Here is a 21,062-nt window from a genome sequence, read left to right on the forward strand (position 1 = left end):
TACACATATATACAATATATACACAAATATAATAACATAAATTGTTATGAGAAAACTCCCCGTCTGTCTCTCAGTTGATATTGATTAAGTTGTCAATCAAAATGACATAGAAATAAATATTAATATTATTATATTATATTATAATATTATAAATATTATTGCTTATTCTTCGTGTGTGTGTGTGTTTTGGTGTGTGGGCGTGCTCGTGTGCGTCAATAACTCGCGGTTCCATCAACGTTGTCCTGCGTTTCTCCCAGTGTTTCTGCCCGTGTGCTCCACCACTCCACAGCAGTCAGCTTAATGGAGGAACTTCTAGATGATTACTCCACATCAATAGACTCTTTTGGCTCCATCAGCAGGAGCTCGTCCTTGGAGACCAGTATTGATAACCTGCTTTCCGATGTCCCTAATTATAACCGTCAAAAGCAGTGGTTTGCTTTATGTTTCTCCCCAAGGGCGAGGTGACACTCTCTTACGTCTTCTTCATATACAATATATCCACGCCCATCTGCGCTCCTCTGTACCTACATATGTTTGACGGCCGGAGAAAAAAAATGCTTGAGGGGGTCAATTATAGGACTGGGTTTACACCCGCGTTGTCAGTGTACGCTCTGTCTGTCTGACCGATGATGTTGGGGGAGAATGCTGAAGCCCCAGGGGTGACCTGTTTGTTATCTTGCTCAAATGAGAGAGGCAGACAGAGAGGGGGGAGGTCAAGAACACAGTTCCTCAAGAAGAACAACCTTAACGGGATTAAGAGGGGATGAGGAGACAATAAAACAGGCAGGTAATGTGGTACACACAGCGAGAGAGAGAGAGAGAGAGAGAGAGAGAGAGAGACAGTGAATGGGTAACAGCCCGGTGGCTGAGCTGTCACTGGGTCAGAGGCAAAAACCTGTCGTGTTTCCAGCAGTCGTTAAGAATAAAGACGGACGACTGAACAAGATGGCCGATCAGTCCACGCACTTAAATGTTAAACATTATTCATTACAAATATGTATTTTTTATTTTTTTACATTTGTGACTAAAATATGGTTGTCAAACTTTAATTCGATACTACATTCACAGACACATTTGTTGTATTTTTTTTTTCAAAGTTCATAACCTTAAATCCTCAGATTAATTAAAATCTTAACAGACATCCATGAACTCATCATACTGAATATGATAAAATACTTAACTATTACAAACAAGTGGAGAATGAAGCAAAAACTGTATATATTTGTTGATTACTTTTAGGGTTAAAAGCAAAAACTGTATATATTTGTTGATTAATTTTAATTTTTAATTTTTTTTTGTTACTTCTAAAAAATATATATTTTAATCAAAACTCATTTACTAGCTAGGTACTACATATAGTACATAAATATGTAAATAAATATTACCAGGCGCTCATTAGTATTTCAATTCTGGGAGTCGAGCGGGGTGAATAAACTTCTGTCCTCTAGGGGGAGCATGGCAGAAAATAATTGAGAAACACTTTAATCTAAAATGTTTGGCACAATATGGGATATAGGCAAGTTAATAACGGACTTCCCTAGTTTTATAGCATCATTGTTGTGACAGTTTTCTGTGAACGACCTTGAGGGGTCAAGGTTTTCCATCGGGGTCCTTTAAAAACTTTCTTATTTACCATAAAACTGGACTCATCTTGGTTGAATCACTGCAGTTTCTCGTCTCCTCCGTCAGTTTTACTGTGTGATGTCAAGATATTAAAATATCAAACAACCGCTGCATATTTTACTCTCCACTCCCCCCCACTCCCCCCCCACTGTAACTCTCCCACTCATATTAGCGGTGAATAATGATGTGTGTGTATGACATAAGACAGATCGTCATTGGTTTCTCTCTGTATGTAGCTCCAGTGTCATTTCCAATAAGGCAGAATATCAAGCACGGCCGCTGTAAGAAACTCTCTCTCTCAGATCTCAGGCATCTGTAATATCTCTAACAGATGGCGTACAATCCCACTGTCGATGTCTCAACAGTGAACAAGATTAACAGGGAGACTGTGAATGTAAAAGAAAGCCAAATGAAATGCCTGATGACAGCAGCCCTGACTTCGCAGCGTCGTTGTCGGGGAGCGTGCACCACCGGCCGATCCATAGGCGAGATGAGTGTTTGTATTTATCATCGTTACTGTAGTGTCATCTTAATAAAAGTTATTGATGTTTGTGTCAGAGAAAGACATATTCAAGAGTTTGCACAAAGTAAACAAATAGCGATTGTTATTTTTTATGTTGCCAGAGTAGAGTTATAACGTGTCTGGCTGGGATTTCTCCAGGAATAATCACAGCATCGTGACACACACCAGTCTGTGTTTTCTCTGTATGAAAGGCCACGGCCGAGAAAGCCATTAATCCACTGAGAGAGGTCAGGTCCAGTGTTTGGTCAATGGCCAGATGATGTGGATGAATAACCTTGTGAGACTAGGCATGTTGGACAAAAGTGAATTAACTAATAAAATCAATAGCTTAGTTCAGGCTGAACAACTTGTGTCTAATTTTTCCGACTGCTTTCTTTGCAGGTAAATGACTTAGATTTAATTTCCTTGAAAGGTCTGTATTGATACAGAAATACAAAGGACGTCTCTAATGTAGGCCTCTGGTCCTGGGCTCAGGTTTACAGGTGGAGCGGGAAGTAAGAAAATGAGTTAAATTAGAATCCTGGCAGGCTTTAGGTCCAGTGATGTCGTTAATCTGCACTCTTCTCTAATAATAATAATAATAATATTTTATTATTATTAGTGAATATTTTGTGTCAAAAAAATCTACTCGGACAGCTTTAAAACGTGCTTCACTACTGTTTCCAAAAATGTGTTAAAAATTAAAAAAGGGTACTTTAATAAACTACAAAAGTTCACTGCTTTCTTTACAACATAATTAAGACTTTTTTATTTATTTTATACCAGTGTACCTAGTGACTTAAACCTGTCATTACAAGGCAATAAGACGATGATGTACTTTAAACAGAAACATCCTCCTAAATTTATGAAATAAAACACCAAATTAAAGAGAGAAAAAAAAAATAACCACTATTGGAAACACAGTAGTTCAACAGAGACAATAGTTGTTAGAAAATCCCACTGGGAATAACTACTGTATTTAACCTAAACTCACCGAGTTTGAAAGCGTGAAAAATGACTCCATTTTTCTTTGTTCCATATGGAAAACGTAGTTGTTTTTAGTGGGCAGCCCAGTAATAAGCAGGACAGTGTGTCATATTAGTGACAGTGTATTAATGACGCAGCTTTAACTGCATGGAAAATTGCTTGTCAGTCTGTTAATGATTGATGGATAATCCTATGGTCTCTGTGACTTTGGAGCGATAGTCTTGTCCTGAGTGACAGGTGATGGATGTCCCTGAATGTTAAATGATGCAAAATGTTTTTCTTTGTTTGCTTAAAAACTGAATGATGAGCGATGGTATTTTGTTTTTGAACCATATTAATTGATTATATCCTAAATTGAACCAATCAAAAGGCTAATCCATCAACGGGAGCTTTTCTTAAAGTGTGTTAAGGGTGTTTTTTTGTTGGTTTTTTTTAAGACTTAATAACCACTCTGGTGTGTGGAAATTTACTTTATAGAGTGTTTTGCTGGGTAAATGTGTACATACATCTGATACCTAACCAAAAATGTTACAGACCATTTAACGTGGATATAGTTTGAGGTGTTTTTCCTTGATCTTGTGCGATGTGCTCGACTGACTGTCCCCACTTTAGAACTGCTGGAATAACCAGTCAACTACCCATCACTATCCACCCCCCAGGTCCTTTATCAAGGACGTCTTGTTTCCTCATTCTGACCAGGAGGAGGTCTCTGTTAAAGTTTGTCGCTGGTTCGCCATTTTTCCTTTAGCTTTTGCCCTTCATTATAAGATGCTGGGTAAATGTGTACATACATCTGATACCTAACCAAAAATGTTACAGACCATTTAACGTGGATATAGTTTGAGGTGTTTTTCCTTGATCTTGTGCAATGTGCTCGACTGACTGTCCCCACTTTCCCTTTAGCTTTTGCCCTTCATTATAAGCAAATCTACGAGTCTTCTGATGGCATTGCTTGTCCGACCGAATTGTAGCCCAGTGGTCTCCAACCTTTTTGTACCAAAGATTGGTTGGCCAGAATCTCCCGGTACTGTTGATCGGTAATACCACGCCATCGTTGAAGGATCATTAAATTTTCAATCTTTTAGAGTTTTTAGAGTCTAAATGACCTGTTGTTTTAAAACATTGACAGAAACTGTAAAGCGATAAGACTGGATTCTTTTTGAATGAAGTAAATTGGTAAAATTAAAGTACTTTTTTTACTGTGTCCCACTGCGAACCCCCAATAGGGGGCAATAAAGAATTCGACAGCAGACTTACTGCGACTAACTCCATGTGAACGCAATCGTTTTCCTGATGTCAGGTTCTGTTTTCCCACATATTTTGCGATATGTATTGTATATAAGTTCCATCTTATGGTGAAAACTCGAGTTACATCTCCCCTAGTAACCAAACGCTGCTGTAAGTCGAGGACCCCCTGTTATCAGAGTACATTAATTTACTGAGCTGTTTTTCTTTTTCTGTTCTAACCAACGTGGACAACAAAGGATATCAGTTCCCTCGCAGGTCGTTTTACGCCTGTATTTGATCTTTCATTCAAATGCAAAATATGTTGTGTTCCCACCATTTCATTTTTAAGTTTGTTATTCTGATGTCTACATAAATTAGCATCATCTCCACACGCAGTGTGTTTGCATATTCATAAGCGCTTGAACAAACATTTAACCACAAACTAAAATACTGGTAAAGTCCTTGAAAGGAAAGGTCGTGCGTTTATTCAAACAGAATCATTGAAATTCACCCCCTTTTTTTTTCTTTTTTTTTTCTGGTTGTCCTTTTTTATTTATCACCTCTCCTTTGCGTTGCTTATTGCACTTGATGAACGACACATTCCTGGGGAATAAACACAGAAGAATGACCTACCCCATGCTTCCTCCCCTGTAGGAGGGTAAAATCGATGGCCCAGTGTGTGTGACATATATGAAGGAGGACGGAGGTTTGTTCTGTAGCCGAGCTGAGCTGAGCTAAGCAGTATGTGTGGGACTCAGCGGACTCTGCACACAAGTGCATCACACGTGTGCTGCAAAGCCGGGAAAATAGGGTGAATCCATGTCATTGGATCACGGAGAGTTTGGAGGATTAGCTTTCCATGCACTCTCTGTTGTGACTAAATGGTAGGAGTGGATCACACCCAGAGAAAATGTTTGGAAAGATGGAAAGTGACATCTTGGCAGCTGCACTTGATGATGACCTTTTGCATGAACAGATGGGAGCTCTGATGGCACTCCAGTAAGACTGCTTAAAGATAGATTTCAGATACAAACGATCTAGAAAACTGTGACGTTTTCGGTGTAAATAATGTCATGACAAACTATTTTTTTAGGGCTTTTTTTCAAGTGTGAACCTCACAGGCTTCTCTGTTTTAGTGGGGAAATTAATTCTACCCCCAGGGGACACCGTACCAACCACAGGGCTGTAAGCTGGTCTTATCATTTTGCAAAAATCTGCCCTTTAACTTTTGCGACAGTAATGTGTTTTGGAAACTATTTGTTATTGTTCAATTTATCTCCACACCCCGATAGTCATCAATAAGAAAACTGTCGACAAGGGAAATCCACCGTGGCAATAGTTTAAAAAAAACCAAGATCGTCAGAAACATCCATAACATTTATTCCCCTTCCATGCGCCTTGTTGTCAAATCTCCACCCGACAAAGAGAAGAATTACCATCAACTCTCTGCCTTCAGTGGCGGCCGCAGCAGGAAATCCACGTAATGAGACTGGCAGAGTTTTAATGCCATCTTCCATTTATGCTGCAATACCTGTTTGTCCAGGCTGGGGGGTTGGGGGCACTGTGGGGCTCTGGAATGATGGGAAACTTTGGGGTTAAACATCTTGCTCAAGTAGCTGGAATTGAACCTTTCTACTCACAAAACTGAAGCAGAAATCTGCCCAAGAAATGCAAAAAATATGGACAGTCCATTGACATTGACAGTATATACAGTGAGAAAAATGTTTTTGAAAAAAAAAGTGTAACTTTGTTGAAACCCTTAAGGAGTGACTGCATCGTTCCAATAACAGCAGCGAGATTTTAATTTGTTTAAAACCCAATGTTATGAAGAAAGTTTCGGGCTGGGAGCCGCTTCCAGATTTTGGTGTATGAATTCACCGGGGCGTTAGCATACCGGCTGTCGTTGGTTCCTCAAGCTTTTTTTGTTTCTGTTTTGGGCCAATCAGCCGTGTCACTTCATGTGCGGAGTATTGTTGTATTGGATTTTTATTGAGCCTTGAAGCCCTAAGAAAATGAACAATTTGGAAATCAAACCAAAATTGCTGAATAGAAAGATTTTAAACGTGAAGCTTTGAAAAGGGTTTCCATCAAACAACACTATTTTTCTTTTCATTTCCCCAAAATGAAAAAAGTCCTTCATCCAGTCAAATGAGCAGATTTCGACTTGGTGAGAAGGAAATCCCTGAACGTCTGCGGAACAGGAATTCTCTGATGAAAGTGTTTAGAAGTGAACGTAGCATAAGTAGAGAATTAGCCTCATTAGCTTCATCCTTTAAAAGCCTCATTGACCTTTTTGACTTCTCCTCATACCTGACCCACTTTACTCTCATCTGTCTGATTCCAGAGCGTTTCCCATGATGCCTTCACAGTTTGCATCTATTGCACACCGGTCAAAACCACATCGACTCTTGTTTGGTTTCACTCCACACCTTCAGCCACTTGTCTTTGTGCTGTCGCCCTCTCTCGAAAGGCCGAGTGGCCAATCATGTGTCCGGGGTTAATCACAGACTAATGAAGTGGCCGACGACTATCACGAGCACAGACTACCATCGTTTTTCTGGTGAAAATGTGTTTGTTTTTGTACCAATGACCGGTCGGCTGTTACTGCAAACTACTAATACCGCGCCATCGATGGAAGATCATTACATTTTTTTTAAATAAAACAACTTTTAGACTTTTTTCTGTTAGTATCAGAATTGATATGATCATTTTTTGAAACTGCCAGATTTTTTTTACATGAAAAAGTAAAGTGATATCACTGATGAATGAAGAAAATAAGTAAAACTAAAGTAATTTTTTTCACTGTGTCCCCAATGCGGCCCGTTATCAAATGACCTTCGGACCAGAACTGGTCCCCGGACCTGGGGTTGGGAACCCTCATTTAAAGGACAGTCAAACTCACTTTGCTCTGCTGTATTAGGAGCAGGACAGAGTGACCTGACACGCTTGTTTCTCAAACTCACTTTGCTCTGCTGTATTAGGAGCAGGACAGAGTGACCTTTTTTTTCATTGTATAAATACAGTATTTGTTCAGTTCATCAAACTGTAAACTGGAAATAAGAGATCGACTGTATTCAGTTCATTCATCTTGGCTTTTCATTTTTTTTTTGGTCACATGACATATATATATTTTTATTTCTGTCATGAGTAAAGTACAGTGTCCTCAGTTATTAGCAGGTAGTAAAATCACGGACTAGATTAGATACACTCATCGTTCTCGGCAGGACAAGTGTCATCAAATATACATACAATTCACCGAGCGGCCTGCGAGAGGCACTTCTTCATTAAAATAAAAAAACAAACAAACAAACAAACAAAATAAAAAGAAAAATCAAACAATTGCTGATAATCAGCAACCACGCCGCTGTTATTCAGGAGTGAGAATGTGGATGAGGAGAGAGCTCCACAGAAAATTCAGAGATAACAGCGTCCACAGAGTCTCATCTGTCACACATAGATTGCCATTAAATTCTGTCTGAGAGCAGCGCTATCGTCTAATTAGAAAGGCTCTCCCACACCCTGTCTGTCTTCTTCATTCAATCATCCAGCCATCTCGCTCTGTCTTTGATGGCTCTCCGTTTCTCACACACACTCGCGCACACTCACGCACACACTCACTTCATTGGTCATGCCAGTTGATTTCTAAGTGGAAATTCTCTCACGGTTTTCGTCTTGATGTGTCTTGTGTAATTAAAGCCCAAATTGTTTTGATGCCAGTGTAATTACATTAGCGTGTTATTATGAGAGAGAAAAACACCAGGAGGTTAGCGCTTTGTTTTTTTGTTTTACATCCACAACCTGTTGCCTCTTTGTGTTCGTTTGCGAATGTATTAGCGCAGTCACGTTTTAGCGAAACCTCGAGAAAACTAGAATTAAAACTGGAATTATAAAATTACTAGAATATACATCTTAAGACTATTTCAGGCAAGAATATTGAAGACTCAATAATTATCCCAAAGACTCATGGGAAAGGGGGGGGGGGTCACCATGGTGTTAGTCTGATGATATTATATATATATTAATATTAGCATAATTATGTAAAATCTGTAAGAATCGTATTGGTTTTTCCTATGATAACGGAAACCCGATAACACAATTCCTATGTAATATCTGTAAGAATCGGTATTGGGTTTTTTTTCTATGATTATGGAAACCTGATAACACAATGCCTGGTTTTCGCCGAATGATGTGTGACCTAAAAATAGTTTTGGGGGAAAACTGCTGTATATGAAAGTGAAAGCCACCAGATGGCAGCATTGCAGCTCATTTTATTATTCTATTTTGACAATCGGGAGATTGTATGCAGATTGCTGGTGCCAGCAACTCATACAGTGGATTGTACAGATAAATAAATAAAAATGACCAGGCGCTCAATAGTATTGGAATTCGGGGGATTCAGACCAACACTGCCCCACTATATCGGTATCAGTTGATATTGGAATTGAAAAATCAAGTGTTTGGACAATATCAGATATCGGACATCCCTCGTTTTTTACCCTACCTAACACAACCCAACCAGGGGTCAGAGACTGGGTGGAATCAAACCCAGAACTGTTTGTGTGGCAGGCAGGAATCCTCCGACTGTCTGTAGTCCAGTGGTACAGAACTAAGTCCAAGAACTGAGACCTGAGAGACACTCAAACCCCCTTTCAACTGGAACTGCAGCCTCAGTGTGACTGGAGAATGGATGACTTGGACAGGTTCTCCGACGTGAACACTTAGACTTGGAGGACGGGGATGATGACTCGGCTTTGTAAGTGGTGAAGACAGCACTTTGTGAGCGGCACCATTTTTAGAAATGTCCTCAACAGAGCGCCGTGTGTCGTGAGACTCGGAGAAATCTCTCCCTCATCAGTGGTTAGCCTGTCAGAGCTGGGATTTCTGGCACCTCCTTACAGTACACCTTTATGGAGTCAGGCAGAGGAGCATCAGACTAGGTGTTGTGGGGGTGGGAGCAGTTACAGGGAGATGAAACCAGCACTCCATCTTTGCCAGTGACAGAGGAGGTGCGCTTGGTTAATACTTTGTTTTGTTTACTTGCAGCAGCAATACTCGCACAAATCTAATAATCAGACATGTTTATGCCGTAATGTTGAGAATAATGTAATATTGGGGCTTTATTATTTTTGCAGATGAGAGAGAAAGAAAGAAAGAGAGAGAGCGAGAGAGTGTGTGTGTTTACAGTATGTGGAGTTTTATATCATAAAAAGTGCTACGATCTGTCACGTTCCATGAACAAACCTTTAAAACATGCAGAGGAGATTTTTTTTTTTTTTGAAAGCTCATTCAGAAACATGTAAACATATAAATCAGTCGATGACTGGACATCAGCATCATCTGTCTCTGTCCTTTTCATTCATCCAGTTGATGTAAACTCTATTGATTAAACGATAAATTGAGTTATTCGTTGCACTTTTTAGTTAAATAATAACGAACTGGATTTGAACTGGACTTGAACTACAGACTGTGCCCAAACTCCACATTCTCTTCAGATCAGTATTAGCTGCTGTGTTCAACAGCAGGGACTCTGCCCACCATCTGTACTTTCTATTTTTTTTTTTTTTTTACATTTTAAGTGTTTAGGAAGCATCTGTGTGGAAATATAAAGTAATAAAGGAAATAGATGCTTAAGAAGAACCTTAAGAAGAATAAGGAACACTGGTTGGTTAGCATGCTGCTAGGTGGCTAAGTGGTGTTGATATGGTAACCAAGTAATGGAGTGAAAGTGAATTATTGTCACAGTGAAATGTGACCTGTAATTAATAGTTAATATTAAGTTAATAGAGTACTGAAATAATAATAATCATAACAAAAATAATAACAAAAACACATTAAAAATACATGTCATTTTCAATAATAATAATAATAATAACAAAAACATTAAAAATACATTTTGTTCAAATCAAGCCGTTTAGATTGTAGATATAAAGTCAGGAATTGTGTGGATTTGTGTTGGGGGAGTAGATAAAAGTTTTTTTTTTTCCTTAATTCCCTTCGACAGCTCTTATAAAAATGTAACTCTATATTTTCTAACCATCATTTTATTCAGACCAGGCAGATTGATTTGCTGACACATCTGTCACTAACCTGTGCTGTTCATTACAATCTGGAATATCATTTTCAGATACCTGATCCTGACTGGAGGCACGGCCATAAATAAATAAATAAATAAACCGGCGGAGCCGTAACCACAATACAGTTCTAAATATTGGAGATAAATCATTTCACGGCATTAGAAACAGGATTGATTTAAATACAGAATTGACGAATTAGGAGAGAGATGAAAACTGAAGTTGTTCTGCGTCCGCAGCTGCGGCCGGCCGCCGTGTGGGGGACGGTGCCGCAGACTGAGGTCAGCTCCTGGTCACGTTTGCCAGTGAGCCACATCTGCTCAGTGAGCTGACTGAACTCCTCATTTGTTCGAAGTAATGAACCAAGCCAAGTATCACTGTCATAAGTCATTTAGCCGCGTAATGATTTGTTGTGTCGCTTTTGCTGCTAGGTGTTTTCAGTTTGGACGGTCATCTCTGCAGCGCTGCTCATCTTTTTCTTTTGTTTTTTTTTTTGGTCCACATTGTCAGAAACACCACATATGATTTTTTTCCCCTTTTTCATTCCAGGATGACATCCAAAGAAGGAAAAGGGAAATTTTTTTTCCCCCTTTTCAGGGATGACATCCAAAGAAGGAAAGGGGGGAAATTCCATTTTGCATTTGTGCTTCATTAAGGCCTTGGGTACAATTAGGGTCCATTTCTGGAAATATGTTTGTGGTTTGACTCCAGAGATTTAAAAAAGCTTTAAAGATTTCTGCAGAAGTTCTACTGTAAAATATCCAGACATTTAAAGTCCAGCTAAACTGGACAGTTGATGTGGCGGAGCTGTGTTGTTGTCACACGTTATCTTAGGTATCACAATTTTATACAGTGGCTGTCTTAAATAACATGTGCTCCTATATCTCCCCCTACTGGTTAGGAAGTGATGCAGCACTACCAACCTTCAAAATGGATTAAAACATGAATTCAAATAAATAAGTGTCATTTGAATTTAAATAAATAAAAAAAACGGCACTTTTCAGTTTGCCTTCTTGATAATTCAGATTTTTTTTTTCCTCCCTCCACTCAGCCCAAAGGGGTAAAAAAAAAAAAACGACATTAGTGTTCATTCTTTTGCTGGACAAAAATAGATCTGAAATAGCTAGAAAATGAGATTCATGGACTTACAGGGAGCGAGGTGCTGGATGTGGAGGAACTTAACTCACGCCAGCAACAGCCCAGGCTGATTGTCATTGGATCTCATTGTAACGCAGCACCATCGGCGGATTCGCTTACGTACTGTATTGTGAATGTTTCCCTCAAACGCCGGCAACACACGGTGACACGAAAGGTCATGAAGGCACCACAGCCAGACCACGGGGGGGAAAAAAAAAAAAAAACTGACTAGAGATCAGTGAAGAAGCTCTGTCATCAACATCACAGCGACAGGATTTAGTCGTCAACCGTTGACACAAAAGGTGTTCAAATTAAAAACGCACAATAATTTGGAGAACCTCATTAACACACACTGGTTATCACACATCTGTATTCAACAATCTTCACCTGCCAGATGATACGGATGAATCCGGAGACAGCTGTTCATAATTACTAATTATCAGTAATTAATCCAAACTTATTAAAAGGTCCTACTTTAAAAATAACGTAGAATTTCTCCTTTTTTTTTTTTTTTTTTAATGGATCGGGGACAAAGATTTATCTGCCGTGGAGCCCAGGAGAACAAATGTAGAACATGTCCCGGTGTCGAGAACACGGTACCAGATTATAGATCCTGGAGTTTGTCACTGATCAAGAGATATTGGGTTCCCTGGTACCGTTCCCTCCCAGCTGAGGACAATCACTGCGAGAGGTTTCGTAGTCTGCTGTGATATTTGCTGCTCTGCCTTTGTCTCACAGGAGGCAGCGTCAGTTGACTTCTCTGTAAAAAAAACAGCCTTGTTTCTGTCAATAATGACGTTTTTTTGTCCTTTTTTCTGTTGGGTCATGTGACCAGACGTCGGTGTGAAACTCGTTTCCTGGGCCTCAGCTTTTGTTTGTGGTTCGTGTCTCCTCCCTGACATAGAGTCAACCTGACGCTGCAGCACCAACATCCAGATTTAACCGTATTGATCAAAACCACAACAAGAACAAAACTTGAGGAGAAAATCCATAAACGATCATTCACACATTGAAATGAGTTCCTGGAACTGTTAGACGGGACACGTACGCTATGTTTACCTTCTTTTTTTTTCCTTTTTTTTTTTATTCACATCTTCTACACTATATAAAACTGTTTGAGGATTGAGGCACTTAAAGATTAGCCTTAGCTAATGGTTAGCATCTGTAATTAAGATTATATGACCATACAGTGGTGCAGTGGTCAGTGTGTTGACCTTACATCAAGAACAGGTTCGGTTGGATTTGTTGTTGTAACTGATGGTCCTTCTGTATAGAATGTTGGTAGGTTTACTCCTGGTACTCCTGGTACTCCTGGTACTTCTGGTACACCTGGTACTCCTGGTACTCCTGGTACTCCTGGTCCACACTCTGGGTTAATCATTCAGTCCTAATGGACCAAAGGTATAAATGTGGGCGTGAGTGTTTGCTTGTTTCTTTATGTGGCCCATTGATGACAAGCCAAATGGTCATCACTGGGTGTGAACCTGATGACGGCTGGGATTGGATCCAACCCTGAAAAGTCCGAGATGAATGAACACTGGTCTGTTCTGAAAAAAAAAAAAAAAAACGCCCATAAAAACGATGACATTAAATCTGCGTCCGTCTCCGTCCGTCTGTCAGTGCTGAGCTGTAGACCAACAGGAAACTTCATTGTCTGTGTTTTTTTTTCTTCTTTTTAATAACGGCCACTTCATCAGAGAAGGTCTTCCCCCGTCTCTCCCCCTGATTCGCCCTGTGTGTTTCTCACCCGCTCCCATCAATCTGCGTAACTTATTTCACTCTGCTCATTACGATGTAGTGAGATGCCTTGCTGCCTCGATCGATTTCTCTGTCCACATTCATTTACCTTTCAGGGTTTTCCTGACTCTAAAAAGCTTAACTGTGTTTTTCTCCGCCTCCTCCTCCCCCCTCTCTACCTCCTCCCTCCTCCACCTCCCATTGTACGTGCCTTCTCATTGTTTTTGATCGAGAGGATGTGTAAATAAGGCTGCAAACTCTATTGATGCCCAGCGATCCATATATGGAGTCGGGCGTGTTGCATGTACAGTTATGCTGATGATGTCAATATTTATACTGGTGTTGGACTGTATACCTGAGTGTACACAGAGGAGGAGAGCTGTTGAAAATCAATGGCTACAAACCATTTCCATAATAATGCAGTGTTGATCGTTGTAGCGGCAATTCACACACCGTTATGTCGCTGTTTTCTTCTGTCTAAAATTCAATGTTGTGGTATTTCTGTGTCAAATGTTTTGTTTTTTTTGCTCGTTGAAAGACTCAGGGTTACTGTACTGGTATTTTACTGTTTCATATTTCATATAAGACGGACACGTATTAAATTGATCCTCAAGGGTTACTGTACTGGTATTTTACTGTTTAATATTTCATATAAGACGGACACGTTGTATTAAATCCTTATCCTCAGGCTGGTGGTTGAAAGAAGAACAAACCAATCAGGATTAAGTAAGCACTTAAAATCACATGAAAAGTTGAGTCTATTTTTTTTTTCACACAGTAAACATCTTCATTAAAAACACCGCAGAGGCAGCGTAATTTCCATGTAATGAAAAACAGGTTTTAGTCATTTCTGCGACGTCGTCGTCGTCGTCCGTTTTCGAGGAGCAATTCATGCTTTCAAAGAAATAGTTCAGGTCCACGCCGTGACTTCATTGTGATGGTCGCAGGTCTTTAAAACAAGCCGAAGGTCACCAGACCCCAATTTTACCTCTTAATGAATAAATTAATGCTGCGGGCCATAAATGGATCCTGTCTGTGCAGTTGTGACCAGCGCTGCCCTTTTTTTTTCTTTTTTTTTTTCTTTTTACCGCCTCTTCTCTGTCTGTTTTTTTTTTTTTTTTCTTCTGCTTCTTACACTATTGTCTCCACTCTTTTGTCTTCTCCTCAGGCTTTGGCTTTGTAACATTCGAAATTGAGGATGTGGTGGAGAAAGTCTGCGAGATCCATTTTCATGAAATCAATAATAAAATGGTGAGTGCCTCCCATCTCATTTCACAACGATGGAGAAAGATCAAGATTAATATTTGATTTTCCCCAGTGTGGCTGAGAAAATGATGTTGAAAAATGAGACTGGACACACACACACACACACGAGCACACACACAGGCTCTGTGAAAACGGACAGGTATAGATAATGCATTTTGGGTAACAATGGTCATTGAACACATTTTCTGACAGTTACACAACAATATTGGAGCCAGCTGATGACGACTGTGACGGCTGGATGTAAACTCCAAACTTTTCCCAACAGTGTGATGTGGTCTGGAAGTGTCAGCACTCCGGCGTCTGCACTGTCGTTGAGTGGTTAGACAGTCTGTGAGTGTGACAGTCTGTCCCGTGGTCTTTCGTGGTCTTTAGGCAGAGAACTGTCGGGGGGGGGGGGGGGGGGGGGAGGAGGAGGAGGAGGCTCCCTCTCAGTCCACTCTTCAGGCTACTTCCTCTTTGTCCCATCTTTTCCATCACTGTCGTTCCCTTTCACCTGGCTTCCATCTAATCACGTTCCACTCTTTGTTCCACCTCTTGTCAGTTCCTCTTCCTCCTCCTTTTTTTTTGTTTCCTGTCAGAGTTTTCTGACATCTGAGATTAATCTTTATCGGCCGTCTAAGGTTTTCTTTTGAAAACAAAATTATGTTTTTCATCCTTTCCTGACAGTGTTTGGCACTTTGTCATCCTCCTGACTCTCAATATTATTTCTGTCTCAAAAAAAAAAAAAAAAGAAAGAAAGAAAACATCACAATCAAGACCTACAATAAGCCTTTTTATCACTGTGTCACCAAAGCAAATTATCTACAGTACCTCCGTCCAACCTCAAAAAATCTCAACCATGGCCGTATTATTAAGTTCCTATGAGTTTATATATGTATAAAAATAGGGAATAAATATAACTATCTTCAAGAAACTCTTGAAGACTCAACCTTTCAGTTTCACTTTCCTGTCCTTCTTCAAGAATTTCCTCTGAGTAACCTGATTGTTGATCCTCCTCTTGTAAGTCGCTTTGGATAAAAGCATCTGCAAAATCCAGAAATGTAAATCTGAATGGAGGCAAAACAGGCAGCAGGACGGACGGATTTAATTTATGATGTCACTCACCAGAGATTTTAAATATTCCTCCTAATTTTAAACATATTTAGTGAGAGTTTGTAATGTAGAAATATGTCCAAAGACGAGAGTTCTTCCAACAAACGACGTCGAGGAAGGGAAGAAAAAAAGGGGCAACAGCAGTACAACATGTACTTACACAAAGTGCCCTTCCAAAATAGCAGTAGGTGGGCTGTACCAAGGTACCCACACATGGAAACATGTTTATGCCTGCGTCCTGGTACAGTCAGCTGTTGTTGACGGAGAAATCCAGAAGCTGGAAACAGCAAACATCCGGACCCAAAACAGGAGCGAAAAAGTTGAAAAAAAAAAAAAAAACCTAACACGGGTTTGGCAAAAATATCACGACAAAAGTTTTATGGAAGCTGTTGTTTTAGTCATAGTCATAATCGGACTCTTCTGAAATCTGTCCTGGAACTTTTTGACTGACCCTCTTACTGTACATCCCTATGGTTGAACAGGATTTATAACATCATGTTTCACTTTTAGAGTTTCGTGTTTTTATATTTTTTTTAAATCAGCTCCCGTCTTTGAACCATCATCATAGCATGTCTCACAACCGTCTTGAATTTTGTTTGTTAATATTTGTGCTGTCGTCCTTCCTAAAACCCATCGTTTCATCTTTATCCTCTCACTTCTTCGCTGCCCTAGGATTTCAGAGTTAGAAATAGAAGAAAATACAAATAAAAAAACAACAAAACAATGTTTTAGATGTCAGAGTTAGAAATAGAAGAAAATACAAGTAAAACCCCCCAACAAAACAATGTTTTTAGATGAAGTTTTTTAACGGCTCAGCGTATCTGCATCTCCTGTAAATGGCGTCCGTCGATACGACACAATCGCCCTGTACGTATCAGAATTCCTCACTTCCTCTCCCCTCCGCTTTAAAGATCCGGCGAGTCCACGTTGCCGTCAATGTGAGCTCTTTCTCTTCGTCACTCGTATTAATGTCACTGAGTCAGCATCCGACCGCCTTCATCCAAACAACCGGGAGGAAGGAGCGTGCACACGCTCGCTATCGATTTTCACATGATAGCACACCACATGCTTTTATTGTTTGGAGAGTTGAACAGTGCTGACCGTGATTTCTTCACTGCAGTCAATATCTCCCTATAGAGAACCTGCAGCCGCGGTCCTCCGTCCATAACACCGCATCGACAGGCCTGCTTTAAATTGGCCAGCAGGGGAAGTGAACTCATTCATTGTTAACACCATCAGACAAGAGCAGGCGCGAAGAGACGGTCGCACAGAAGCACGGGCGGCGACTGAAGGATGTGAAAAGATTCTGATGTCACTTCCTGCTCATATTTATTCCAGTTTCTGATGTATTCAGTCAAGATATTGCAGTTATTTTTTGGTAAAAGTGTCCATTCAAATACTGGCCTGCAGGGCCACATACGGCCCAGAGAAAACCTCAAAGTGGTCCTGTTAAAAATGTGGAGAGAAATAGTAAAAATAATACAAAATTATCGTTGAATATTGTCCGTTTAATTCAGCATGAAATGACAAATTCTTACTTTTCTTTTTCATACTTCAAACTTCAAAACTTTCAATTAATTTGTTGCGGAACTAAAAAACAGTAAACTTTTTATTAGCCACTGAATATCTGAGCGACCTGGATTTTTTGCTTTCAAATCTGCCATAACTGAATTTATAATTAAACTGTTCAACCATAGAGGGCGCTGTACAATATGTAGAGAGGAAAGGCTATCGTTCCTCCTCAAAACAAATGCTCATGCAGTTAACTTTGTAAGCATGTTAATATTTAGACAGTAGTTGATGTTGCTTTGTGTTTGTCATGATATTTTGAGCATGGTTACAGCACAGTCTAATGACCTGCCCCGTTTTATTTTGCCCTTTTTATTCTATAAGTGTATCATATACATTATATGGTGTCAAACACTGAAGGATTGATGAGCGTTCAAATGTGCAGCTCCATAAACCAGCAGCATACTTCACAGGTAGAATGCAAAAAGGCACAGCCCAAGGAAGTAATGTTTCCTCCGGGGACACGAGGTCGAGCCAGGGGTCTGCCGTACACCATGGAAGCCTTCATGCTGGGCATGGGAATGCTAAGTAAGTGTGAACAACAATCTACAGACGCTGTTCTAACATAGCTTGTCAGTCATTGGTTGATTTATATGTTGCTGTTTTGATTATTTTATCTTTAAGGCACGATTCTATTTTTATTTATTATTAAGTACAAACCAACGGATGATTTTAATACCAGTAATGAAAAGAAAAATCAACTCTTAACTTATTATTACATTATTATTATTACTTATTGTTATTTTACAGATGAAAAGAAAAATCAACTCTTAACTTAGTTATTTTACAATTGTACATATGGTTATTTTATGTTAGGAAAATCTTGAAAAACCACTGTTCTCCTAAAAGAATATTTGACAGATATATATTTAGAACTGACTAACTCTCTGTCAGCCATAATTTTTATTATGATTCCACCTTTACATGTCAGTTACTCATTAGCACAGAATCCACCTCAGGGCTGATAATCATTCAGTGTCAGACATTTTGACGACCCAGTCACTGGAGGTAACGGTTTCTGAACTCTTCTTCTTTACAGGTTATCCAAACATCGTCGCTACGTACAGTAGAGGCTACACTGGCTTCGCTCCAAGTTATAGCTACCAGTTTCCAGGTAAGAGGTCTACACACACACACACACACACACACACACACATCACAGATATGATGCGTTCCATGAGCCTGTACCGCAGTGGTTAACAAAATGGGGGGCGGGGAGTGAGGCTGAGATGAAGAGGGGGGTTTGAAATGATCATTTTTATTCTTCTATTCCTATATTTGAGCCACAGTTGGAAATTTCCACCATTTTTTTGTTTGTTTGTTTGTTTCAATGACAATAGCATTTTTAGAATTTTTTTTTATTTATTTAAATCCAATTTAAATCCAATGAATGCTAACTGTAAATTGTTACTGTTGTGGTGTTTGTTTCAATGACAATAGCATTTTTTATATATTTTTTTTTATTTAAATCCAATGAATGCTAACAGTAAAATGCTATTTTAAAAGTCACAAACCTTCGCGACCCAAGTAAATAGTCATTATTCTTAAACTCTAGAAAACATGATGCGAGACGACCCCAAAAAAAACTCTTGCGACCCACCTAAGGGCCGCAACCCAGTCTTTGGGAAACAATGGCTTGAACCACAAAAAGTTCTTATTTGGACAAAACAAAACAAAAATTTCCTCTCGAGTAGAGCTATAAAAAACACCACACACACACCCACACACACACTCGTACTGTCACTGTCCTCTGTTTCTGTTTACTGTACAAGAATAGACATTAGTACATACAGTTTCATGTGTGAACAATGACATTTCCAAATATTGTTGCTCTCCATCACCAACCCGTAGAAAAAGTAAGGATTGTTGCCTTCGAGCGTCTGCAAAGGAAAAAAATAAAATAACATGCATCACATGATTTTTATTCTGTTGCTTTTACAACAGAACGGCAATTTAACTGTTTTCCTTTATATTGTGCATTGGAAAAAAAAATGAAAAAACATCTTTGTTAAAGCTGCTGCTCCGAACTGTAATTCTAGGAGAGGAACTTCCTGGACCGGAGCTGGGGCATTAAACTGGGGCCAATGAGGGAAAATGATGTAGAAATGAAATATGGGCCTCATTTGGCCAAAAACGCTGCAGCTGTGATTAATGTGCCCCAAAAATGAAGCTCCGGTACGGCCGAGCCCTCACACTGCAGGCGGACTTCCTCTTTATTCTACTTACGTCCGCCTCACTGTGCTCCAAAAAGTCGGACCAAGGAAATGGTCGAAATTAATACTTTAGGCTTTTTTTTTTAATATGATATCAGAGGAGTGCACATGGTCCGGTTTTAGGGACTCGTGTCCACCGACACCCACAGAGGAGCTGATCTGTCACCTGTCATTACGTCAGTGTCAAATTGGCAGCAGCAGCAGCAGCAGCAGCCCACGTCTGTTAAGAACAAATCTGCTGCCTACGGTAGTGTACGTCACACAGAGGGAGCCATAGCTTTAGCCAACAAAATCAGAACCATTTAAAACCCTGTATCAGAATAATGTTCCTCACTTCGAATCAAATTCTGATTCCGCTCAGATCCAAATTCCAAATCAATGAAGTTAGTTTCACATGGATTGCTTTTGGCTTTCTGTGCACATGACTGCCCTTTGAGGAAGCATGCATGCACACATCCTTTCATTCTCTCCCCCCCCCCATCATTATTGATGGTGTGACTGAACACAGAACACACTGTTTCTGTTATATTTAGTCCCAGTGTTTAACCTGTGAAGTTTTATGCAGACGACGTCATTCATTCTCAGCTCTGTATTTCAAGTCAGTGACGACGATTAATAATTCACTGTTAATTTGTAGTAAATTTACTGTTATTGTTATATTATAAATTCATTGACAAATTGTTGTATCTCGACTCACTAGCTTTTTAAGCTAACTATACTAGCATATTAGTAATTCCGTGTTCGACTGGTAAATAAAACCTGATGGCCGTAGTACATGGGTGTCAAACTCAATAACATTTATTATACATTTAAATAACCCCCCCCCCCCCACACAAATGAGTACAAGTATATACAATAACTTATCATATTTAATCTAATATAATTTGACAGAAGATCACAAACATGAAGAGTTTGTGCATTTTTTTTCACTTTCAAAAGTCATCAAGAGGGCCGGATTATACCCCCTAGTGGGCCAGTTTTGGCCCGTGGGCCGCATGTTTGACATCCCTTCTGGGAGTACAGTTGGCTACTGCACTGGCTTCCGAGCTCTTTTTGTGCCGCAAACCACTAAGTTATTATAATTTTAAAAAACTACCACCAACCTACTGCGCCGTACACGTCTTTAACGCTGTAAAAAGTATCTCCCGTCAGTCGTCTCCTTGTCCAAAAGTTATTTTTCTCTGTTCTCTGCTAGTTATAATACTAGTTATATTTTTTCATTTCCGCTTTATTCCATCTGATAGTCTGTCAAGAAGGTGATAATTAAACTATTGTGGTTCTCAATGGTTTCCTCCCGTTCTTTGTACCGTCTTTACTCTCCCCGTTATTTCGTGACACCAGAAAGAGCACGGTGCTCATATATGAACGATGAAAAGCTTTTGTTTCCTCTCCCTTTCTCTTTTTCCCCTTTCAGCTTTGAAGGATTTAGAATAGCTGGCTCATAATAGAGGTTAAAAGTGAGTTCTGAGAAGGAGAAGATCCCCTTTATTTTCTGAAGAACTGTCCATAATTATTGCCAGAGGCTGACTTCAGCAGAGGTCAAACGGAGTGGCTGCCGTGTTTGTGTGAAGACCGTAGTTCCTCCTGTCTGCTCCTCCGCCGTGCTTCAGTTTTAGCACTGACTTTTTTTTTTTTTTT

At 39.7% G+C, this 21,062-nt stretch overlaps 1 protein-coding gene across 1 annotated transcript in view; it reads left to right on the top strand.

Annotated features, from left to right (window-relative positions):
* Positions 1-21,062, top strand: part of LOC103377698 (RNA-binding protein Musashi homolog 2-like) — a 117,759-nt gene that overhangs the window by 88,213 nt on the left and 8,484 nt on the right. Inside the window, 3 exon segments of the mRNA XM_008308598.3 lie at positions 14,453-14,535; positions 17,625-17,739; positions 18,251-18,325. Coding sequence (XP_008306820.1) covers positions 14,453-14,535; positions 17,625-17,739; positions 18,251-18,325 — 273 coding nt within the window.

Source organism: Cynoglossus semilaevis, chromosome 4 (assembly GCF_000523025.1).
Source record: "Cynoglossus semilaevis isolate Cse_v1.0 chromosome 4, Cse_v1.0, whole genome shotgun sequence".
NCBI lineage: Eukaryota > Metazoa > Chordata > Actinopteri > Pleuronectiformes > Cynoglossidae > Cynoglossus > Cynoglossus semilaevis.